Source organism: Engraulis encrasicolus, chromosome 9 (genome assembly GCF_034702125.1).
Source record: "Engraulis encrasicolus isolate BLACKSEA-1 chromosome 9, IST_EnEncr_1.0, whole genome shotgun sequence".
In the NCBI taxonomy this organism is placed as follows: domain Eukaryota; kingdom Metazoa; phylum Chordata; class Actinopteri; order Clupeiformes; family Engraulidae; genus Engraulis; species Engraulis encrasicolus.
In genome coordinates this window covers 39,333,642-39,355,191 of record NC_085865.1, presented here as the reverse complement: position 1 = coordinate 39,355,191, position 21,550 = coordinate 39,333,642, and the positions used below count along the sequence as shown (strand labels likewise).

General features: G+C 42.5%; 2 protein-coding genes and 3 non-coding genes across 5 annotated transcripts; 2 read left to right on the top strand and 3 right to left on the bottom strand.

Moving 5' to 3' along the window:
- Positions 1–5,937: 5,937 nt before the first annotated feature.
- LOC134455149 (uncharacterized) lies at positions 5,938–7,067 on the top strand. The gene is made up of 2 exons (XM_063206190.1): positions 5,938–6,407; positions 6,887–7,067. Exons 1-2 carry the CDS (start codon positions 5,938–5,940, stop codon positions 7,065–7,067), a joined length of 651 nt encoding a protein of 216 aa, XP_063062260.1.
- Positions 7,068–8,316: 1,249 nt separating this feature from the next.
- On the bottom strand, positions 8,317–10,652 carry LOC134455282 (uncharacterized). The gene is made up of 5 exons (XM_063206304.1): positions 10,172–10,652; positions 9,374–9,983; positions 8,925–9,001; positions 8,527–8,716; positions 8,317–8,408 (listed from the first exon to the last, which is right to left on the bottom strand). Exons 2-5 carry the CDS (start codon positions 9,960–9,962, stop codon positions 8,317–8,319), a joined length of 948 nt encoding a protein of 315 aa, XP_063062374.1. The 5' UTR covers positions 9,963–9,983; positions 10,172–10,652.
- Positions 10,653–20,737: 10,085 nt separating this feature from the next.
- On the bottom strand, positions 20,738–20,810 carry trnar-ucg (transfer RNA arginine (anticodon UCG)). The gene has a single exon. It is a non-coding gene; the product is annotated as a tRNA-Arg (tRNA).
- A 221-nt stretch (positions 20,811–21,031) lies between these two features.
- Positions 21,032–21,139, top strand: LOC134456141 (U6 spliceosomal RNA). The gene has a single exon (XR_010036226.1). It is a non-coding gene; the product is annotated as a U6 spliceosomal RNA (small nuclear RNA).
- A 305-nt stretch (positions 21,140–21,444) lies between these two features.
- Positions 21,445–21,517, bottom strand: trnar-ucg (transfer RNA arginine (anticodon UCG)). The gene has a single exon. It is a non-coding gene; the product is annotated as a tRNA-Arg (tRNA).
- Between the last annotated feature and the right edge of the window lie 33 nt (positions 21,518–21,550).

Below are 21,550 nucleotides of genomic sequence, written 5' to 3'. Positions count from 1 at the left end.
ATTAGCAGCAGGCCTGAGAATCTGTAAAATACAAATTTGTTCCATTGCTTAGTCATCAAGGAACATTTTCACATCAAAAAAATATTGTGAGTGCCTACTGATTTTCCCATAAAAAGAGTAATTATGGTCCTCATACTGCAATATCTTATTGTATGCTTGTGTAAATTTAAGCTGTAATACAAAGGCAAAATGCAGTATAGCCTATAAAATTGCCAAATAGTGCAAAAATGTAAAAAAATATATATATGGATGGTGTTCAACTCACTTTAATCTATCTAATGATACATTTAGGCCTATAATTAAAAAGTTGTGTAAATAAAACACAAAAAGCTGTTTTTCTCAATTTGGGGGTTTTGCACTTATTGCTCTTTGCCTTTGTAGGGCAGTATTGTTAGGTTTAATATGAATGGAAGTCAATGGGAGGGCCCCACAAAGATATTAAGGTTGGGCTGCATGTGTGTGTGTGTGTGTGTGTGTGTGTGTGTGTGTGTGTGTGTGTGTGTGTGTGTGTGTGTGTGTGTGTGTGAGAGTGTGTGTGAGAGAGAGGAGGAGAAAGAGTACGTCTGATAGCACACATAAAATCATCAGTGAATTTGAAAAGACAAAGTGATGGAGGATACCACATACGTGTGTGTGTGTGTGTGTGTATGTGTGTGTGTGTGTGTGTGTGTGTGTGTGTTTTAGGGTGGTGGATGTGGATGAGTATGTCTGTGTGTCATTTTAAAGGATATGGAGAAATAAATGACTAGCAGCGGTGGTGGGTGATTTGCAAATGCAGGTACAACCCACTGAAAAGCCAACGTGTGTTTACCAACATTCAAACCTTCCATGTAGGCCTATCTGAAAGAAAAATCACAGCATGATATTTCATAGAGGTAATGGTGGGGTGCTTCAGGCTGTTTGTGTGTTATTATTTATGTTGATTATATGAAATCATGGGATTGTGTGTTCACAGCTGTGTTTTGATTTCTGGTTTTAAAGAAGTATCCACACTGTAAAGAAAAAGAATAGATGAGAATATTTGGAATTTACAGTCTGCATCAAGAATTGTATGTTTTGCCAACCATGTGCCAATAATAATCTTTAATCTTAATGTTGATAACACTGTACTCCTTATTAAGAAATCATTCTGCCAACAAGGATTTGGTTTTTGGCTGAACTGTGGCATTCACAGCATTACAAAAAGGCAATTTAGGTTATCACAATTTATCACGAAAGTATACATTGCTTTGGTCATTGTGCTACACAATTACTAAACTTCAATGCAATGAACTTCACACTTTGTAAAAACAAAAATGTATTTCGATAATCACTTTTCAACAAAATCAAACTATAACCAGTACAATGCAATTGAAAAAATAAGCCAAAGCTTTAAAGGGAAGAATGTAAAATATGCACGCCCTTAAACCAATGTTTAATTGTTGCACCGTTGGCTTTTAAAACAGCGGTCAGTCTTTTTGGGTAGGAGTCTGTCGGTATGGCACATCTTAATAAATATGTAGAGAGTTACTTGTGTACAATTTCTGGTCATCATGGTCATCATGTTTGCCAATGCATGAATAAAAAGAAAAAAATAACTTAAAGAAGAAATAAATCCAAAGGAGTTTGTGAGCCTTTTTCCACATATACATCTTAATAAACAACCTGTCCTCATCTTTACTGACATGCCACTTCATTACATTACATTGCATTTGGCAAACGCTTTATAACCACAGCGACTTTCAAAAGAGGACATAATCATAGCCAACACCATAGCAGATACAAAGTGCACTTCAGCCACTCACACTGAATTCCATCCCATGACACAGCTGAAAACAACAGGAGGAAGAAGAGCCATACTGCCCATTAATGGAGAACTTCACCGTTCAGGAGAAATTCTGACTTTCACAAGCCTCAAATGGTTGCATGAGGTAAACTGAACCAGTGTTGCCAAATTAGCGACTTTTTGACGTCCCTGGCGACTACAAATCTCATCTAGCGCCTTAAGCGTCTTTTTGGTGCATCTGGTGACTTTTTAAAACACACATTTTCAGTGACAAAATCAATGTTTTCAACATAATTGTGACTCTGTGCCACCGTCAAAAGCGTTTCCCCCAGTTAAGTAGGGCTGCAGATTACCTCTGATCTCCAAAAAGTAGCTAGCACCGCCCATTTCTACTGTGGACGAAGGCATGTGGGCACGTTTTCTGTAGATCAGCACGCTGTGCATGACACTGTGCGTGACACTGTGACGTCATACGTAACATCATAACGTCATCTAGCGACTTTTCAGCGAGGCAATAGAGACTTTGGCTGATTTTCTTTCGGCAACACCTAACTGAACTCCCCTACATCCACATCAAGATGTGTCACGTTCATAGGCTCTTACCTAAAAAGACTGAGTGCTGTAAAAAAAAGCTGAAAGTGCTGCAACAAAGCGGTAGTTTAAGGGTGTGCATATGTATGCAATCATACTAATCCCCCCCCCCCTCTTTAATGCTTTAAGTTTGTTATTCCATTGCATTGTAATGGTTAAAATGTAAACTGTATTAGACATGGAAAAGGTTGCAAAATTGTCTTTCTGTCATGTCTTTGCACCCCCAAAAAACTGGCATTTCAACTGGGGTGTGTAGACTATCACTGCACATGCAGACAGAAGTCATATAGTCAGCCAGACAGGCAAACTGAAAAGGGAAGCCAGGAAATATTTGGAGCGAGCCTGAGTAAACGGGAGAAAGTCATTAAGCAATGCTAATTGTAATTGCAGGTTTTCTGCAACAGCTGTGGTAAAATGGCCCTATCATTTGCTTTAACATCACAATCTCCCTCACACACACATTTCTTAAAGCTTCACTGGAGGGAGAGAAGTGTGTGTGTGTGTGTGTGTGTGTGTGTGTGTGTGTGTGTGTGTGTGTGTGTGTGTGTGTGTGTGTGTGTGTGTGTGAGAGAGAGAAAGACAGACAGACAGAGACAGAGAGCAAGCGATTGAGAGAAGGAGAGAGAATCTTTCTGGAAACATCAAACAGGAAACAGTCACGCTAGGGGCTAGCCCATACGTACCTTCTAAGGGACAGAAAAAAAGTTCACTAATGACTTACCACCATTGCCACACTTACTCACTGATGTGTGTGTGTGTGTGTGTGTGTGTGTGTGTGTGTGTGTGTGTGTGTGCGTGTGCGTGTGAGCTTGTATGCATGTGTCTGTATTGTTTCCGCATGTGTGTTTTGCAACAAAGTGCCTCCATTCTAAATCAGCAGTCACTGCTCAGTGGGTTGCCAACAGACCTGTGAGAATTCCAGCCTCCTCTGTAATGCTTCCTCTCCCCTGATCCTCTGTGGTGACTACAAAAGCTACCAATGCTAATGATATGTAGGTCTACTTTACACAAAACTGAAACTGTGCATGGAGGAAGAGATATTTGAAGACGTTTGTCCGTCTACATTTTTGCCAATTAACTCCCAAGTCACGTAAAAATATGTTTTTGCCTCCCATGCGTTTGCTCCCAAACTGTAAAATTAAGTTTTTACGTTTCTTTAATGGACTCTGAATCTACACATTCTAATGCACATTCTGTGTGATTTTCGTAATAATGTGATGAACAGAACTGACATAGATCATGAAAACACTTACAAAGTCAAAACTCCAGGATCTGGATTTTTCATCTTCTGTGCATTTTATTACACACAGTATTTGAGTTTTATTATAGCGAATCAAACCACTTCCTGATCATGTCACGTCACGTCTCCATTTACTTCCTAGAGCATCAAAACATGTCCTGTCGGTGCCTTGCTAGCTAGCCTGTTCCTAAACATATGATGGATAAGGAGTTTTGCTGTCATCAAGATAGGTGTAAAATGGAAGGTTGTAATGAAAAACAGCATGCAACACAGCAGGAAGTAACCTAATTTTGGGGGAGTACTTTGGCACGTCTACTTTTATCTACAGAACGAAAATTGCCAGTCAAGTGACATTAGCTAGCTACCATTTCAGATGATGTGGCTCTGAACAATAGCCTGACCAGGGGTGAATTTCACAAAACCAAAGTTGTTTACTACATTAGCTACTTTGTTGTTTTCAATGCATTTTCCCATTGGAAACTACCGAAGTTGCTAACAGGCTAACAACTTCTCTTTTGAGAAACTCACCCCAGGTGATTTTTGCATCGAAATAGTTTACTTGGAAATTACTGGAGTTGTTCTTCGGGCGTGAAAATGCATTTAGACCCGCAATTTAGACTCGTAGAGTCAAAGAGCGCACCCGTGACAAAAAAGGCTTTATCTCATTTCAAATGTTGAAAAACGCTATTTCCACCTAAACCAGTGCTCACTTAAAGAGGAATAACTTCGGAATGGAATAAGTTAGAAACAAACCGTAGAAATATCTTGAACAAGCCCTGACATGTGTCTGTGGGTTGAAGACAAAATATTCGGTGGCTCTTCAAAAAATGAAAAAAAAAAAAAATGAAATTGGCTGGGAGTCTACAGCTAAAATTCCAAAAAACGGCTGGTATTGAATATGTTAAGCAACTTTGTCGCTAGATTTAGCTACTTTTTGACGTCCGTGGCGATTAAAAACTTAATCTAGCGATTTGTTGGTGCATCTGGCAACCTTTTAAAATGTGCATTTTCATTGCCAAAATCATGATTTTTCAACATAATTGCATCTCTCCTCCGCCTTCAGAAGTGTTTCTCGCGGTTAAACAGGGCTGCAGATTAGCTCTGATCTCCAAACAGTAGCTTGCACTGCCCATCGAAGGCATGTGGGTAGGTTTTCTAGGGATCAGCGTGTCGTGCGTGATGATTTGACGTCATACACAGCGTCATGACGTCATCTAGCGACTTTTCAGCGAGCCAATAGCGACTTTTGCTGATTTTGTTTTTCGCAACAATGGCCATCTATGGTTTGTAGGAATTCAGAACAAAAATATTGAATGTATACATGTATTTATGTACACAGTATATTTAATTAACACAAAGGCCTTGCAACGGTTTGGACAAAATCGAAATAGCTACCTTCCCAGTACCTTCCCACATCACAGTGTACTATCTGGACTCTAGACTATTCATCAAATGCATGACAGCCATGAAGGGCCCTGAACCTAGTCCAATTTTCACAACTTTGTCACCATTGAGAGCACTGGTCTGGCCAAATTGATAAACTTGGCATTTAACTGACCCGTTCCACCCACAGCGACAAACAAGGACATAGTAACTTACAATGGACCTCATCTATTAAAGGATAATTGCGGTTTTTTCAACATTAAGCCTCATTTCCGAGTTGTCTGCAATGTTCTAGAACCCCCCACACCGTTTTTTTGATGTTTACTGCTGTCCCCGGTGTTTGCCTATTTTTGATGCATCCCAACCTGCTTCAGAATGGCAAGTCACCTGCATGTCCGACCAGGTCCTTAAAAGCACCATAAACGTTCGTTTTCAAAAAACAACAACTCACCGGAGTGGTTACTGGTCTTCACTGGTCACCCATATCAAATTTTGTTGCAAGAAGACGCTTCTGTCGTGTTTAATTTGACATTTTGTAAATCCCATTGAGTTCTATTGAGGACTGGTGTTCGTTGATATTACTCCGCCACCGGCAGTGTTGCCAGATGAGTCTGACGATTTCCAGCCCAAAAAATGCTCAAAACCCGCCTAGAAGCACAAAATCCCAATTCTATTGATTTCTATGGCAAAAATTGGGAGGGTTTTTCTGCTAAATGCCATGTTTGCCCGCACACAGCCTTCCTAAGCAGCCCAATTGGGCGGGAAACAGCCCAATCTGGCAACACTGGGCACCGGAACCGGCACTTTCTTTGTTGTGGTTCCTCAGCCCTCTCTCAGCACAGGAAATACACGAGGATAATTACCTAGTTGTAGTCCTGTCGCTCAGTTGGCCAAAAGTAGGTGAGCAACGTACTGTAACAAGTTAATAACAAATAACAACAATACAAAAGCAACAAGAATGGAGTACGAACGTTGGGAAGAGGACATTTTCGATTTCGAGTTTGATGGGCGAGGATACAGATTCGAACCGGAATATACAGTAGAGGAGCTACGCCAAATGGATCTGGAAATGCAAGCAAGGGACACTGGGGAACCTGAAGAAGTCACAGAAGGAATACAAGTTCCCAGGGTATCGGGAAGTTGGTGGTGCACTTGTGGAAAGTGCAAGCCGATGCCCACCGAACTGGAGAGTAGATGCTGCAAAGAATGGGATCTTCTGGTCACTTCAGGCATGGCTAGCCTGAATGTCTCGGTCGATGAGACGGGTGAGGAGGATGAGGAGAGGGGTGAATCGCCATCGTGCATTACCGAGAAGGAGGTGCGCCAGCTTCTAAATAAACCAGTTTTGGAGACTTTCTTTTGGGTTCCGAAAATAAACTGGAAGAAACGCCCTGTTCCAGAGGGACCAAACGGCCAATTGTCTGAAAGGTAAGCTATGTAAAAACTAATGGCAATCGTAACTTCGTAAGTCTAGCCATCCCATGACATAACCATGTCTGAAAAATAAGGAAACACCACACACTAATTATTATTCTGTCGTACTTCTTGGCGTGAAGAACGTCCGATAATTATAGAAGAAACGGGAACAGAGCAGTGTGCAATTCATACAACATCAGTGACACCACTTTATTTTTGAACACAATATGTGCTCCTTATTGTATGAGCGGACGCGCTCCTTGGAGTGAGCCTTGATCGCCCCAAGAAGTAAACAATAATAAAAAAAAGATCAGCATGTTCAATGTGTGTGGTGTTTTCCGAATAGTTGGCCATGATCATGTTTTCCTGAAACAGCTGCATCACCGAAGGGGTGTGTGCACAGTGTCATGATCATGAACTGTATTCTGATAATGTTTTTTATTGTCATATTTCACTGACGTTGTCTATGTAATTGTGTTTTCTATTCTCAGACAATATCGTCTCGTCGCCTATCGTGTAATTCTAGAGTGGGCATTGAAAGGTCACCGACTTGGACGTGGAAATCGTGCTGTGTTACCAAGCTGCGTCGTCAACGCTGTCCGGAATGCCTTCCCATCCCCCACTGGGGAGTACGTAGGATTTACACCGAAAGAGATTGAGGACTTATTCTGATGTACTGGGTGTGAAATAACACTGCCCTTAGTAGCACCCAAATCTTTCAGAACTTTACATTACTTTTCATTTCCATTCCATTGTTGTATATACTTTGTTTTACATAGCCTATTATATTGTAATAAAACAAAAACATTTTTTGAAAAGAACTTTGTTTTATTTCTAAACAAATGCTGTGTGCATGGCATTGAAATTTGGCATTGAAACAGTGACCATATGTAAAACATGTCAAATTCACACTATAAGGAATATTATGAACAAAAAAATGTACAGTCCTGCACATATGTACAGAATTGATCAGTCCACTTGATTACAAAGTCTCTGGGTTGTGAGGGAATCTGGACTGATGCTTCCTGATGACATCCTCTTTTGGGGGTTTCTCCTTAGTTGCTATGGTTTTAGGCTGCTGGACCCTTGGCATTTCTTTTGGCGTTGGGTCTTCCCTTCTCTGCAGGACACGCTCAACAAGGTGATGGGTGAAATTCTGGCTTGTGGGCTGGTAATTTTTTTTGGCAACCCAGTCCTTTGATCGTTTTGGGAACACCACGCTGAACCTTGGTGTGCCTGCAAAGGGAATCAATTTTTTAGCAAGACATTTAGCAACCAATGAAAATTTTCTGTGGGTGCTTACTTGGGAAAGCTCATTACCTTCTGAAGTTGTTGCCTGCTCGCGGCCAACGTTGTAGTTGTTGTCCAAAATAGCAAGTTGTGTACGAGCCACCATGGTGTTGTAGTCAAAATGGAGTCGTTTGGGCATGTATTTCAGCATCATACTGTGGTACACCTCCAAAGAACCTATACACAAAGGGTTTCATTACAATTGGAAATGTGAAGGCTACAACATTTCAGTAGAAATTAAAGTAATCGTCTACAGATCCCAAAAGGGATCCACATTCATATTACATACCAGTGTGTTTGAAATGAGTCATGTGGTCCAGGTCTTTCAGGAGTCTTTTTTCCTCAACAATAGTTTGCAAACCCTTGAAGGCATCTGAGTCCTCACGGAGCCACCGTTTCATTTTCTGTTCATCGGAGCTTAGAGGCGGGTGAGGACAGGCCCATCTTCTCCCATCTTGCTCCCACGTATGAACCCCACGAATGTGGTAGAGTAGTGAGGTCCATCGTCGCTTCAGTTCCTACAGAATAGATTTGGAGTCATGAGTATTTGCATCAAAGCCTTTTGTTATTTTCTGTAGAAATGTGGGCCGTTCTGGGTTATTGTGCTAAAGTTATTACCTCAGCGTTGCCATCAGAAGATGAGCAGCAGAACCAAAAGAAGCCAGCCCCCCAGGTCCTGATTTCCCTTCTTGTTGGCGAGGGCCAGTAGTTTTTTCTGCAAACCTGGGTAGAATTGTTGTGAAAAAAAGTGTAAATTAGGGTAAGAGTATAACATGGAGGGTAGGCTATATCAAGCTATTGTGTAACACCAGTCATGTACATATTATGATATGTGCATTACCTTTTGCCACATGCCATGTATCAAATTCATGGCGGATATTCTGGTACTCTTCCCGCATGATCTTACGGACGGATGGAGCCCTGTCTGTTGCGATGAGATCTATCGGGAGTCCTACATTGTAGATCAGATGGTTCAACCCCCTCCGAAAACCTTGAGACTCCATAGCAACTGAACTGCCAGCTTCTGTAACCTATTGGAAAAAAATAACAAATAGCCGCTGCGGCTTATACATAATGTATGTGTGTGTGTGACACAATGCCATTTGATCATAACAACAATATCACTATGCTTTACTCTATAGCAGAACTGTTCCACATCATAGTTTATGTTGATATCACAACAGTACTATAGTACCCACAATTTCGCCTGGGTTTTTGCAAAAAGCACAGTAGGTTTACCTGCAGTAGTTCAAAATGAACAATCTCTTGGGTGGATAACAGCTGAAGCGAATAGGTGGAGTACTTGCTGCTGTAGCCTGTAGAATGTGACAGAGTAACAACATATGAGTCCACGATACAGTCACAAAGAAAACTGTCTGTGTGAGCAAACTAAAAGTTAGAAGTCGTTATATTTCTGTTCTGTCATTAGATTGCTGTGGAGTCTACAAATTTTGACAAGGCACTTGATGAGCAATGAAAAGTGGCTTGGTGTATTCAATTGGAATGTGACCCTTTTCTCATGCCCTATGCTGCCATGCCTGACTAACAGTAAATAAGGTCTGTAGCATAAAGTTTGCAAAATTAGCATAATTTTGCAGCTCCACATGGAGATATAATGACTTCCATAAATCTGGCCATTTCTAAACATGTCACAGTCAACATGATTTTGGGGGGTGGGGGGGGCTTACCTGGCGAGTCACACCTGGCATCGCCACACAACTCGATGGACTTTCCCAGTTCCTTTTCCCTCACGAGTCGCTTGATGAGGTAGTCTTGCTGGTCCTTGTATGCGAAATGTATAACAGGAATGAGGTTGTCCCTTTGGATGCAGTAGAACTGCGATGTCTTCAAAATCTGTAAATGCAGGATGCTGGCCCACTCTGCAATTTCTGTGTAGGTTGTTCCAGAGAAAAGTGTTGCAGCAGAGATGAGGAGGTTGTTCTCTGGTATTCCCCTCACTTCAGGGCATGACATCCAACTGCCGGAATGGTTCTTCAGACAGGTCCATTCAATCTTTATCTTGCTGCCTCTTGTTGACTTTTTCTTCTCAATGATGGGGACACCACATGTAGGGACCTGGCATGTACTGAACAGTGCCATGAGGCAAGACTCGTTCACAATCCATTTATTTTCATTCCAGCCACTTCTAATGTCTGATGCACTTGAGCTGGATGTTGCACTTGAACTGGATTGTGTTGACTGTTGACTCAGGTGATAGCTGTAATCTTTTGGGTCATCTTCTGGGGCGGTAGACATGCTAACGTCCATTAGATGCATCTCTGTGTCTGTCTCATCTGGCTGTTGAAAAATCAAAACAATGGAATGCAATAAATATTTAGTCATAAAAATGTTACATAACTTTTGACATGACATTTTATATGGTACCTTTTGAAAATACCAGAGATAAGTAATGAAAAGGTAAGTAGTGAAAACAGTGACAATAAAGTAAGTAAAATAAGAAAGTAAGGAAAAATGTAAATACTCACGATTACTGCCGGGCTATCCCTCACCACAGGCAAAGCTAGGTATTTGCCAGATAAGGACCTCCTTGATGTTTTGGGTTGGTCTGGCGTTGGCTCAGGACTTGTCAGGATAAAAGACAGGCCTGATGATGAAGAGGGCCAGTCCTTTTCAGGAGTTGAGAAGTGTACGGGTTGGGTAGTGGAGGCGTCTACACCACCAACTGCCTGTAAAAAGTTTCAATGCAAAACATCAAGTTCAATGACTAACATAATGTGATTACAGTTATTTACACTGTGGTGCACAATGAGATGTAGAGATACTGTATTTTGTTTCCTGTGTATTTTGTTTCCTGGCAATATGGCATACTACACAAAGTATTATTGACCTGTATACAAGTACAGTGTATTTATATCACAATTCGACTAACATGACATGTCATCAAATCATTACAAGTGCAATTGCATTACAATTGCAATTATTACGCTTGACAGGACTGGACTGAGTTATGACATTATACGGTAGTGTGCTGTGACCACTTCAAGGTATCAATACACATGAACAGTATTGAAAACAGATAATGATAAAATAAGTAAGGGTTAACGTTCGGCGAGAAGGTCGCTACCGTGGAATAGCAGCACGACAGAGAGAATCTTTAGACCCCGACGCGGAGCGGAGGGGTCTTGTTCTCTCTGAAGTGCTGCTATTCCACAAAGCGACCGACTCGCCGAAAGTTAACCCGCTTATTATATGGATATACTTAAATGATTCACACATGCGGGGACATTTCTTTAGACCTATTTAATGTTAAGATTGTTGCTGCGCAAAACAAAACAGTGCCGTTGTGGAACACCGCTAGGCAACAGCTAGGTAGGCTAGCCAGGACAACAGGTGTTGTCTATCACAGCAGCTGATTAGAGTGACAAAAGACCGGACCCCCTGCGGAGTGATATGAAACATTCGCTTTAGCCACTGACTTGTATACAAGCCAGTGGCTTTAGCAGTGAACGTCTTGTTGCCATTGACAGCGGTAGCCAGGACAACGGGTGCTGTCTATCACAGCAGCTGATTAGAGTCTTGTTGAAAAGTCGCTTTAGCAGTGAAAAGTCTTGTTGCCATTGACAGCGGTCTGTTATAGACCAACCCGTCCGTTATCGAAAAATAACAGACGTCCGAACGTTGGGGAGCCCCGTTGAAATGAATGGAGCATTCGACAGATGACGTCACAACCATATAATAAAGGTAAATAATAATGTCCAGGCACACACCACAGTCATATGGTTTGGCAGATGCTTTCAGTCGAAGACATCCACTATTACATTACAAAACAGGAGTCAAATTGAAAAATCAGTTTGGCTGTTTATCAGCAAGGTAGTAATACAGGCTATGAAGACCATTAGTGCAGGGCAAGACAAGCCCTCTTCTTACAACAGAGGATGGTGAGTTTGTATACTGCTTCAATAGCCCCCTCAGAAAACACCAAACACTGTGGCCTTCGAAGCCATGGTGAGAAGAGCTGTAGCTATTTCACTCTCCTCCCGCCCAACCCCCATCTCTGCTTACCTGGGGTAAGTTCTGTAACCTTGATTGCTTACCTCCCCCACCCCAAAGAACACGGTGGCAACCACAGCAAAGTAACAATTTAGCGATCTAAACAGTGTAAACTCCATATTCGAGGTAAATCGTCTAATTATAAACACAACTATGAAAGTAAAGTTGCTTACCCCAATGTTTTCCTCGTCTTGCGGAGGACCCAAGAGTGTTGGTACAGCCGTCCTTTTCAAATACAGTTTTTTAGGAGACTGAACTCTCTTGCTGTTCTTGGTCGACTGTACATAGTCCTCAAACCGAAAGTGCAAGGCGCACACACGATGGTCTGCTTCTTCCAGAACATGTATGGGTGTGTTGGTGTCGAAGCCAAGAAAAGATAGCCACAACTTCAACCGTGAAGAATAACGGAGTGGGAGTCTATGGCAGGTCCTTCTGTCCGGGATTTTACCACAGCCCCTAACTGCACAAACTCGTCCCATGTTCGAAAAAATATTTACAAAGACTAAGAAACAATACAAAAACGAATACAATAACAAAAAAGAAATAACACTGAGAAATGTGTAAAAAGATTATCTGTCCAACTTCCCTCGGATGATTGCAACACAGTCTCTCACTGCCGTACTGATTGCTGGCTGACTACTTCTGTTTACATGCTCAAGTACAATGAACAATCGCTATCAATTGCGCCATCAAGTGGTGTGGAGTGTAGCACATCAGATTCAACTGCTGAGCGGAAGTTTATCCACGGCTGTGTGACGGCTGAGAAAATAGTTCCTGCATGAACGAGCTGCCAAATTAAACACGACAGAAGCGTCTTCTTGCAACAAAATTTGATATGGGTGACCAGTGAAGACCAGTAACCACTCCGGTGAGTTGTTGTTTTTGAAAACGAACGTTTATGGTGCTTTTAAGGACCTGGTCGGACATGCAGGTGACTTGCCATTCTGAAGCAGGTTGGGATGCATCAAAAATAGGCAAACACCGGGGACAGCAGTAAACATCAAAAAAACGGTGTGGGGGGTTCTAGAACATTGCAGACAACTCGGAAATGAGGCTTAATGTTGAAAAAACCGCAATTATCCTTTAAGCTTGTGCAGAAGCAGACAATGTTGCCTAAGTAGCAACTTTGTGTGCACATTTTCTGTAGACCAGCGCGCCGTGCGTGACGCTGTGAAGTCATAAGTAGCGTCAAGACATCTTCTAGCGACTTTTCAGTGAGTCAATAGCGACTTTGGCCGATTTTCTTTTGGAAACACTGGAAGCAGAGGGTGGAAATATGAGCTGAGAAATCATCACACGACAGAGCTTGTGTGAAATGTAGGAACAACAATCTCACCGTGCTACCCATCACCCCATCAGGGCGAATTTTGACATTCCTGTTTCTGGTAAAAACACAACTTAAGTCCTGTGCTTAATTCAGTCCCAAAGGTTTGATTATGACAGTTCATTACTCAAGCAGGTTTCACTCCTTAGAAGCGGTTTGATTCTGATACCCGCTCTAGGACTTGTGCACCTTTTCAGTGCCAACAAATCTAAGGTAGGCTGCAGAACCATGACCTCAGTTAAGGTTGGGCTACATCATGATCAAAGTTGCTATTTACAACAGCTGCCTCATGCGCTGTTATTCTTAGTTTCAGATGATTCTTAGTGTGACTAAAGCCGGGCATACACTGGCTACGTTTTCATGATGTTTTTGAATCGGATCTAATAGATCGGATTTAAGTAGATCGGATTAAGAGTTATTTTGCGACGTGTATACATGGCACTTTCATTAAATCTGATTAAGCGTCTGGGAAACAGAAAGCATTGCGATTGTACTGAGGACACACGTGCTGAGCGAGCCAAATAAGGCATGGGGGCGTGGTCCAATGCCACCGAGATGCAGGTCATCTTCCCCACGAAAATCGTTGCCTCAGGCGGACTGAAATCACAACATTTCCCCCTTTCTCCCTGGATCATTTACAATGCTACATTAGCTACCCTGTTAGCATGGAAAAACGAGTGGTCAAATGGTAATGTGGAGTAACTTTGTTGTGCTTCATCACTTCGTGGGGCACTTTTACATCAATATATGGAAGCCACAACATTTATAGTCGCTTAGGGACTTTAAATTAAGCAAAACTTTCATGTGAAAATCAACAGGAAGTGCCGCCATGTTTTTCTCACTGGCAAAGAGCACGGTCTCTTGGCGCCATCATGTGGTCAACGAGCATGCGTGGAACGACTGGATTTATTGTAATTCCGAATAAAAGGTTACATGACAGAGGAACGTGTTTAATCGGATTTAAAAGAGGAATAAACCACCCACTTTAATCGGACTTAAGTTTAAATCGGAATAAACTTAAATCTTGTTCGGTAAGTGTTTACATGATATTTTTAGAGTGGAATTAAGTTTCAATCAGATTTAAAGTGAGTTAAATCGGATTTAAGTGTCTCATGTAAATGCAAGGACTGTGAGATATTTTCGCTCGTGGGTATTAAGCTCCTGCTCACACTGCACGATGGAATTTCAATATTTAAAAGTTCACATCTCATGACTCACATCCTCACACTATGTGAGCCGGCAGTCGGATGCGAGCCAAATGCTTCCACTGTGCGACGCGACAGGCATGTTTCCCCGGTCTGCAGAGGAGGGAACATGCGCACCGGAGGTGGAGATGAGGTCGCGCTCAACAGCGAATCGCACGGCCCTATTAATTTGTGCATGTGAAGTGTGAAATCTGGTCGTAGCACGGCTTTAACTGTGCGATTTACGCATGAGCCACGACCAGGATTTCAAACAGTTTTGATTTCCTTGCGACCCTACGATTGCACGCTCGTGAGGCGAAATCGCTTGTCGTTAACCCATGTACACTGCACGATGCAAGAGTCACGATTGACCTGCGATTGAGCAAGAAATCGACCCGACTCCCAAGAAGTCGCATGAGTGCCAAATCATGGCAAAATCGGGGCAAAAGTCACACAGTGTAAGCCCAGTTTAAAGATGGCATCTCAATGTCATTTCATTAATATTGCTGTGTTCCCCATTGTTACTGAATGTGTTACGCATTGGTCCTGTTTTAAAAAAACGTTCTAAGCTAGGTTTCGGGCCACTAAACGTAGCTTGTTTTGAAAACAAGCAGAAAAAAATTACTCGGCATGTTTTTAGAAAAATGGGTCGACATAAACCTTTGTGGGCAACGCCTTCTTTCGACGTGACGCAACACAGAAAGCCTTTCGTGATTCGCTCGTTTCTCTGCATTACTTATGTGAATTGGGAAACACCGGGAAACACAGCCAGGCGATGTGACGCACCGCTATGAGAGCCTTGCAAGTGAGTTTAACTTGGGGTGACCGTCCGATCTTTAAAAGGAGTGAGTAAAACTGTGTTTTATCGGAAGTTGGCCTTTAACATACATTAGTCCTCATGGGCATGTAAGCACTTAAACAACATGAGTGGTTGAACAGTTCATGAAGTCCTTGGTGTTGTATGTCTGTCCAGAATGTGGGCAGAGAGGGTCTATGGGTAGTACGAGAGAGGAATCTCACGACTTTTTCCGGGTGGTACTGTCCACAAAGTGGCGCCATCCAGACAGTGCAGAGGAGCGCCAAGGAGCACAGAGGCTGTTAGAATGATTAGGGTCCCATGGAGCTCAAACACAGATGCTGCCATTGCTTTGGGAGAGAATTGGTATCATCGTTTCATATTATTTTTCCCAAAGGCAGGATCAATTATCCTTTCAAACAGCACTTGATTTGAATGTTTAAACTCGCTGCATCTTTGTAAAATATGTCTTTATTGCCATTATGACGTCAAGAGTGGCTTCACACACTGCGTTTGGATTGGTCGGCCGGCTGCATTGCTGTGATCACGACGGCCGTAAAGCAATTTTGTTAGCAAGATGCTAGCGGAACCTGACTCATGAATGCCAAAGCTGTAAAAAATCAGAAGGACATAACTCCCAGGTTATAGTACATTTCATTTAAATCCACATTGGTTTCGCCAAACTTACAGTAATATTGTCAAGTTTCAGCCTACAGCGAGCACAATTGTCAGTTATTATCGCCAGCCTCATGGGCTCTGCTGTCTCCACAGCGCTCCCTAGGTGAACTGCAGGCACGGGTTGGAGGGTGAGATTGGACACTGTATGTAAACCCACTGTGATGTGGATGAGCAAACGTTTTGTGTGAAGTGTGTCTGGACAATGTGAACATCTTCCATACCTGTAATTTCCCAATACTTGTCGGGGGAGCCAACTGTGTTGAGTGGGTTGCTGGTATATGGAAGTTGTTAGTCTGTTAGCAACTTCGGTAGTTGCCAATGGGAAAATGCATTCAAAACAACAAAGTAGCTACTGTAGTATGCAACTTTGGTTTTGAGAAATCCACTCCAGCATGGGATTTCCCACACAAGTTCCATGTGGCACCAGTTTCTAAACGTATTTGTGCTTCCTTGAGCCACTTGTCGCCCATGTGGATTTGAAAACTGCTGTGTAGTAATGAGTAGCACCACCTGCATGATTAGTGAACCAATTGACCCCTTGTTAACCATTGTAGATGCAAGTGAGTAGTACTGCCTGTGTGACTTGTGTAATTTGACTCTTGTTAACCAATGATGAGTTGTATTACCTGTGCAAATAGGGTACTTGTGAAGTCTCATTAACAATCACAGACTCTATCCTATCTTGTGCAAGACTGACTGTCTTCTCAGCTGCATGCCATTCTTCCCTCTTAATTGAACTGAAAGAAAATGAGTTTGCGCTAAGGAGTTGCCACCAAAGACTTCCTGATTGTGAAGTGATTTTGTTATTGGCTTAAGTTGTATGTTTAATTTTGTGTATTGGAAAGTTTCGAGTCATTCTGAATATCTTTGCCAGTTCACCTATAACTGACAACATTCTGATGTGAATAGTTGCCATATGGCACCAAAGCGTAATCTGAGAAACAACATACTAGCACAGATAAATGAAACATTACTGAAAAAAAGAACCAAATATGCACAAAAAATGGTTGAGGGAATGTGTATTTTAACACGAGTACGTTATAACTCAAACAAAGCTTTCTTTTTCAGACATGACATGCACCTGGGTAACTGTGAGGAACCAAGCGGCAGGCACAAGAGACACAGTGGTTTTAAAGTCCGGATAAAGACTTATTTTCTACAGAGATGATAAAGCGTCAGGATAACAGAAATAAACTAAAGACTAAATTAAGAAAAGAGTTTTAGGCCTAAAAGAGATCAAATGAACAGAACAGAACCTAACGTGCCGAACTAACAGTAAATAACTGACCTACCAAATGACAAACTAGGGGAACATACATTCACCGACCAGTTAATTAGGAACACCTCTCTACTGCTGGGATGGACCCACTTTTGCCTTCAGAACTGCCTTAACTGTCTGCAACAATACTTGGGTAGGCTGTGGCATTCCAACAAAGATCAATTGGTACTAATTGGCCGAAATTGTGCAAAGAAAATATCCTTATGCCATTATATCTCCAGCCTGAAATGTTGATGTAAGGCAGGGTTGACCCATGTTTTCATGCTGCTGACACCAAATTCAGACCATTCCACCTGAGTGTTGCAGTTGATATCAAAACTAAAAATATCATCAGACTAGGCAACATTTTTCTGATCTTCTTTTTGGTTAGCCTGACCAAATAGTTGCCTCATTTTCCTGGTCTTAGCTGACAGGAGTGGCAATAAATGTGGTCCTCCTGCTGTATCCCATTTGCCTCAAGATTTGATGTGCTGTGTAATCGGGGATTCTGTTATGCATACCTTGGTTGTAATGAGTGGTTATCTGAGTTAATGTTGCCTTTGTATCAGCTCCAACCAGTCTGGCCATTATCCTCAGACCTCTGCCATCAACAAGGCATTTTTGCCCACAGAATCGCTGGTCACTGTATTTTTCTTTGTTTTTCGCACCATTCTTTGTAAATCCTAGAGATGGTTATGTATGAATATCCCAGTAGATCAGTCTTTTCTGAAACAATCAAATCAACCCTTTCGGCACCAACAGCCATGTCATGTTCAAAGTAATTTAAATAGCCTTCTCTCCCATTATGATGCCCGGTTTGAACTGCATAAGATCATCTCAACAATAAGTGCATTCGATTTCTCATCAACACATGCATGCGCATGTAGACAGCAATGCACTCTGGATGAAAATGCTGCATGACGGTTAGATTTCCTGTCAAACTTCAAAATTTCGGTGATGTTGCGTTGACGAGGTGACATGTCACATGGTGTCAAACTATCGCGGGATGAATGCGACTGCAGTCAGATCTTGCAACCTCTGCAGTTGCTTATCCCCTTCAACGCTCGTCTGCGGACTGCCTCCGAGGTCACGCGCCCATGAACTGGTTGGTCAACAACTCACTTACGTGTGTATATGGGTCTTGGCTCACACCTCTACACAAGTTTGCGCAGGTCCCCACTTCAGCTCCTCCTCACTGCCTGTCCCCCCACTCCTCACACGTGGTCTGTTAGTAGAGCAAACCGGTGCGAGCTCATCGTCTCGTTCATATTTTTGGCCGACTTTAAATGCGCTGTATTTAATAACACCCACATCGTGACAAGTTCTCGCTCACATGCTTCGTCAACGTTGGTCGACAGCAACACAGTCGTATTCGCCTCATGTCTACATGCACAAATGGATAGAGTAGCCACCATGTGATTGGCTGATCAGAAATTTGCCTCAATGAACAGTTGTAACAGGTGTTCCTAATGAAGTGACCGGTGAGTGTATATACTTGGCTGATCAGTCTAAATGGACACACAGGAGAGACAAGACTAATTGCTATTTACAACAAACAGAATACATGGACAAAAGGGCAATTCAAAGTAAAGACAAAGGTAAGACAATCAATTAGATTTAATTAATTAAGTCTGTTATTTATTCATATTGTTTACATTTATTTTGACTCAACTAATATGGACTTCCCATCCCCCCATGATTTTTCAGAGAGATGGACTCTTCTGCCGGATTCTTTAGGCGAAGCTTTGCCGTGAAGAATCCCTTTGCCAGGAAGTTGTTCCCCAGGAAGTGTGGACTGCGGCTGCTTCACTCAAGATGTTTGCTCCCCATCATGGTGAACTTAACTAACTAAAAAAACAGAAATTGTAAGTAATCACAGCAAGGAATCATGATGCGAAATTATAACTTAAAATCCTAAACAGTAAATAAATAGAATGTTTGAAAATGTGTTGCATTTTAATTGTGTGTTTAATGTGTTGTGTGTATGGCTTTGAGAATGTATGCAGGAAGATTGTGTCAGGAACTAAATTAAACAATGTGAGATGTTTGAATACTAAATGACTGTCTAGAGGTCCACAAATGAAACAAACATTTTAACAACGGATTAGGTAGAGTAAAGGTGTGGTGTAGTGTGGTGAGATGAGATGCAACCTGTTTTCAATGTGTGGCCGCAGGGCAAACCGTCACAGTAACACTTTCCATGACTTCATATGAGGCAATTGGCAGGTAAACCATAAGGCCACTGATTAGGTGTATCTTTATGTTGGGAACAGAGGGTACCTGTTTTATGTATGTTATCAGTTTATCTGGGCAACTAGGGCTGTACAATTTATTGTGTACAAGGCTGTAAATGTGCTTTCTTCATCCCCAGCCAAAATGGCTAATGTGTGTTAATCTTACTTAGACAACACTCAGTCACACACTGATGGGTCAAAGTGGCTAGTACATTGGTCTTTTCTACCAGCCAAATGGAAAGATACAACTGATTGGCGTTAATGTAGAGCCATGTTGTGTAGCTTTCAGATGAAGATAATGTAATGAAATTGTAACATCTTAAAATGGAGCCTAACGCTGTGGGAAGGATTTCCAGCGGCAACATAAATCATTTGTATGAGGCCCACACATTTTCAGACCAAAAAGTAACGAGTCAGGGTAACACATTGTCTGCCATGGTGTATTTGAAGAAGAGGAAATGGAGAGTGCTGTGTTTCGTCAATTGTTTGAGAGAGAAAATCAGGTGCTCTTCAGAAAGGACATGATAAGTTCAGTATGTAGCTTGTGACTATCTCCAAATTGTGAAGGCCCAAACAGTAGGCTCGTTGCTGAAGGTGGTAGTCCTAATGATCTGAGACACAGTGCTCTAAGTGAAACAGTTTAAAATACTTTATTTTAATGGATAACCAAGTTATGATAATTGGTAGTTAGGGTTAGGGTAATGCGTAATCTGTTAAATTATCCACTAACACTTTCTTCACAAAGATCAGTATGCCTTGTATCATTAAGACTACCACCTTCAAGGAGGAGCGTACTATTTTGGCCTTCACATTTTGGAGCTAGTCACAAGCTAAATACTGAATTGTTGTATTAGATTCTTTTGGCTAGAAATACAGCAGTACAGACCCATAATATAGAGGACTAAATGAAGACAGTGATTTCTGTCCATATCTGTACTGGATGGTTTATGTTCTATTAACAATGGTATCTGTGGCTGTTGAGGCACCAGAACCAAGACCTTGTTGAGAATTCTGTGGAGCATAAAGCAGATTGTTAGTTCCAAAGTCCAACAGTGAAGGAGGTAGTTGTGTTTGTGGCAGGTAGAAGTAACCAGATGTAGGAGAGGTGTTAAAGTACTGATGTTGGACAGATTGCATTGATGGTAAAGTAATGGGCCCCTTTGTAGTCAAAATGCACCTGTATGTGTTTGGCAGTATGATGACTTGCCTTGCCGGTGGCCTTACTCGGTGGACTCGCGCAGGTAGACTCGCCTGTCTTTACACTCGGACGTCTTCACACGAGGAGGGCTGACGCTATCGCTGACGCTTCAGTGAGGGACTCTAGATATAAAATATCTGCTTGCCACTCCCACAGTACAGCCAACCAATCAGCCTCACAAAAAACTGATGATTGTAGCTGCTATTGGACACTGCTTGTAGACGTCAATGAGCTGAGTTGAACTGTGATTGGATGGTCAAAAGAAACAATTGCTTGGTGTATATCCCTGGATCTTTGGAAAGGTGCCAACTGCTCGGTCCTTTTGCACAACATACCATAGCACTTCCACCATGGCCAGCAAACATTCTGCGACCACGAAGGGACTCGAACCCTCAATCTTCTGATCCGAAGTCAGACGCCTTATCCATTAGGCCACGCGGTCTCTCAGCTGGTTTTGCTACACCTTTTTCGGAAGCCCCAGAAGCAAACGCTCCGCCCCTGCTTCCAACCCATTGTTTGTAGGTACTTCTCCCGCCTCCTGATCCGTCCCTCTTTACATTGAGAAGGTGTGAGTGGGCCTTGCTTGCCCAGAGGACTCACCTGGGCAAAGGAGGTCATGTCCGAGGACCCCGTAGATAAGCCGTCGTGGCAGGTAGGTCAGTCGTGCTCGCTTCGGCAGCACACCTACTAAAATTGGATTCGATACAGAGAAGATTAGCATGGCCCCTGCGCAAGGATGACACGCAAACTCGTGAAGCGGTCCACATTTTCCCTCCCCTGAAGTACCCCTAAAGCTAGCAAATACACTGCCTTTCCTACACCTTTGCTTTCCGGCTGGCCCAGGGTCAACTTCTCTGCATCAAATCCAATTTCACTCTGGTTTCAGTATTCTCGCCTACTGTAGATGTTCCAGCGATACGAAATGGTCCGTACTGTCGCTGGCCCACATTTCCCTCTGCTTGGCAAAGTGCAGTGCATGTGATGATTGGCAGCTCACACTGGACTCTTTGTCCACAAGTTAGGGCTCTTTTTGCAGTGTGGACCAGAAGCGAGCCCTACGGCTTGGAAATACAATGCGACCACGAAGGGACTCGAACCCTCAATCTTCTGATCCGAAGTCAGACGCCTTATCCATTAGGCCACGCGGTCCACCTGCTTCTGTCTTCACACTTCCCCCCCCCT

Bases quoted from the DNA above. Each gene is read 5' to 3' on its own strand.
- LOC134455282 (XM_063206304.1), bottom strand. From the start codon at position 9,962: ATGCATCTAATGGACGTTAGCATGTCTACCGCCCCAGAAGATGACCCA. The intron at 8,717-8,924 runs GTAAACCTACTG...TTTTTCCAATAG, and splicing joins TTCATTTTGAACTACTGCAG to GTTACAGAAGCTGGCAGTTC. The intron at 8,409-8,526 runs GTAATGCACATA...AATTCTACCCAG, and splicing joins TACATGGCATGTGGCAAAAG to GTTTGCAGAAAAAACTACTG.
- LOC134455149 (XM_063206190.1), top strand. From the start codon at position 5,938: ATGGAGTACGAACGTTGGGAAGAGGACATTTTCGATTTCGAGTTTGAT. The intron at 6,408-6,886 runs GTAAGCTATGTA...TTCTATTCTCAG, and splicing joins AACGGCCAATTGTCTGAAAG to ACAATATCGTCTCGTCGCCT.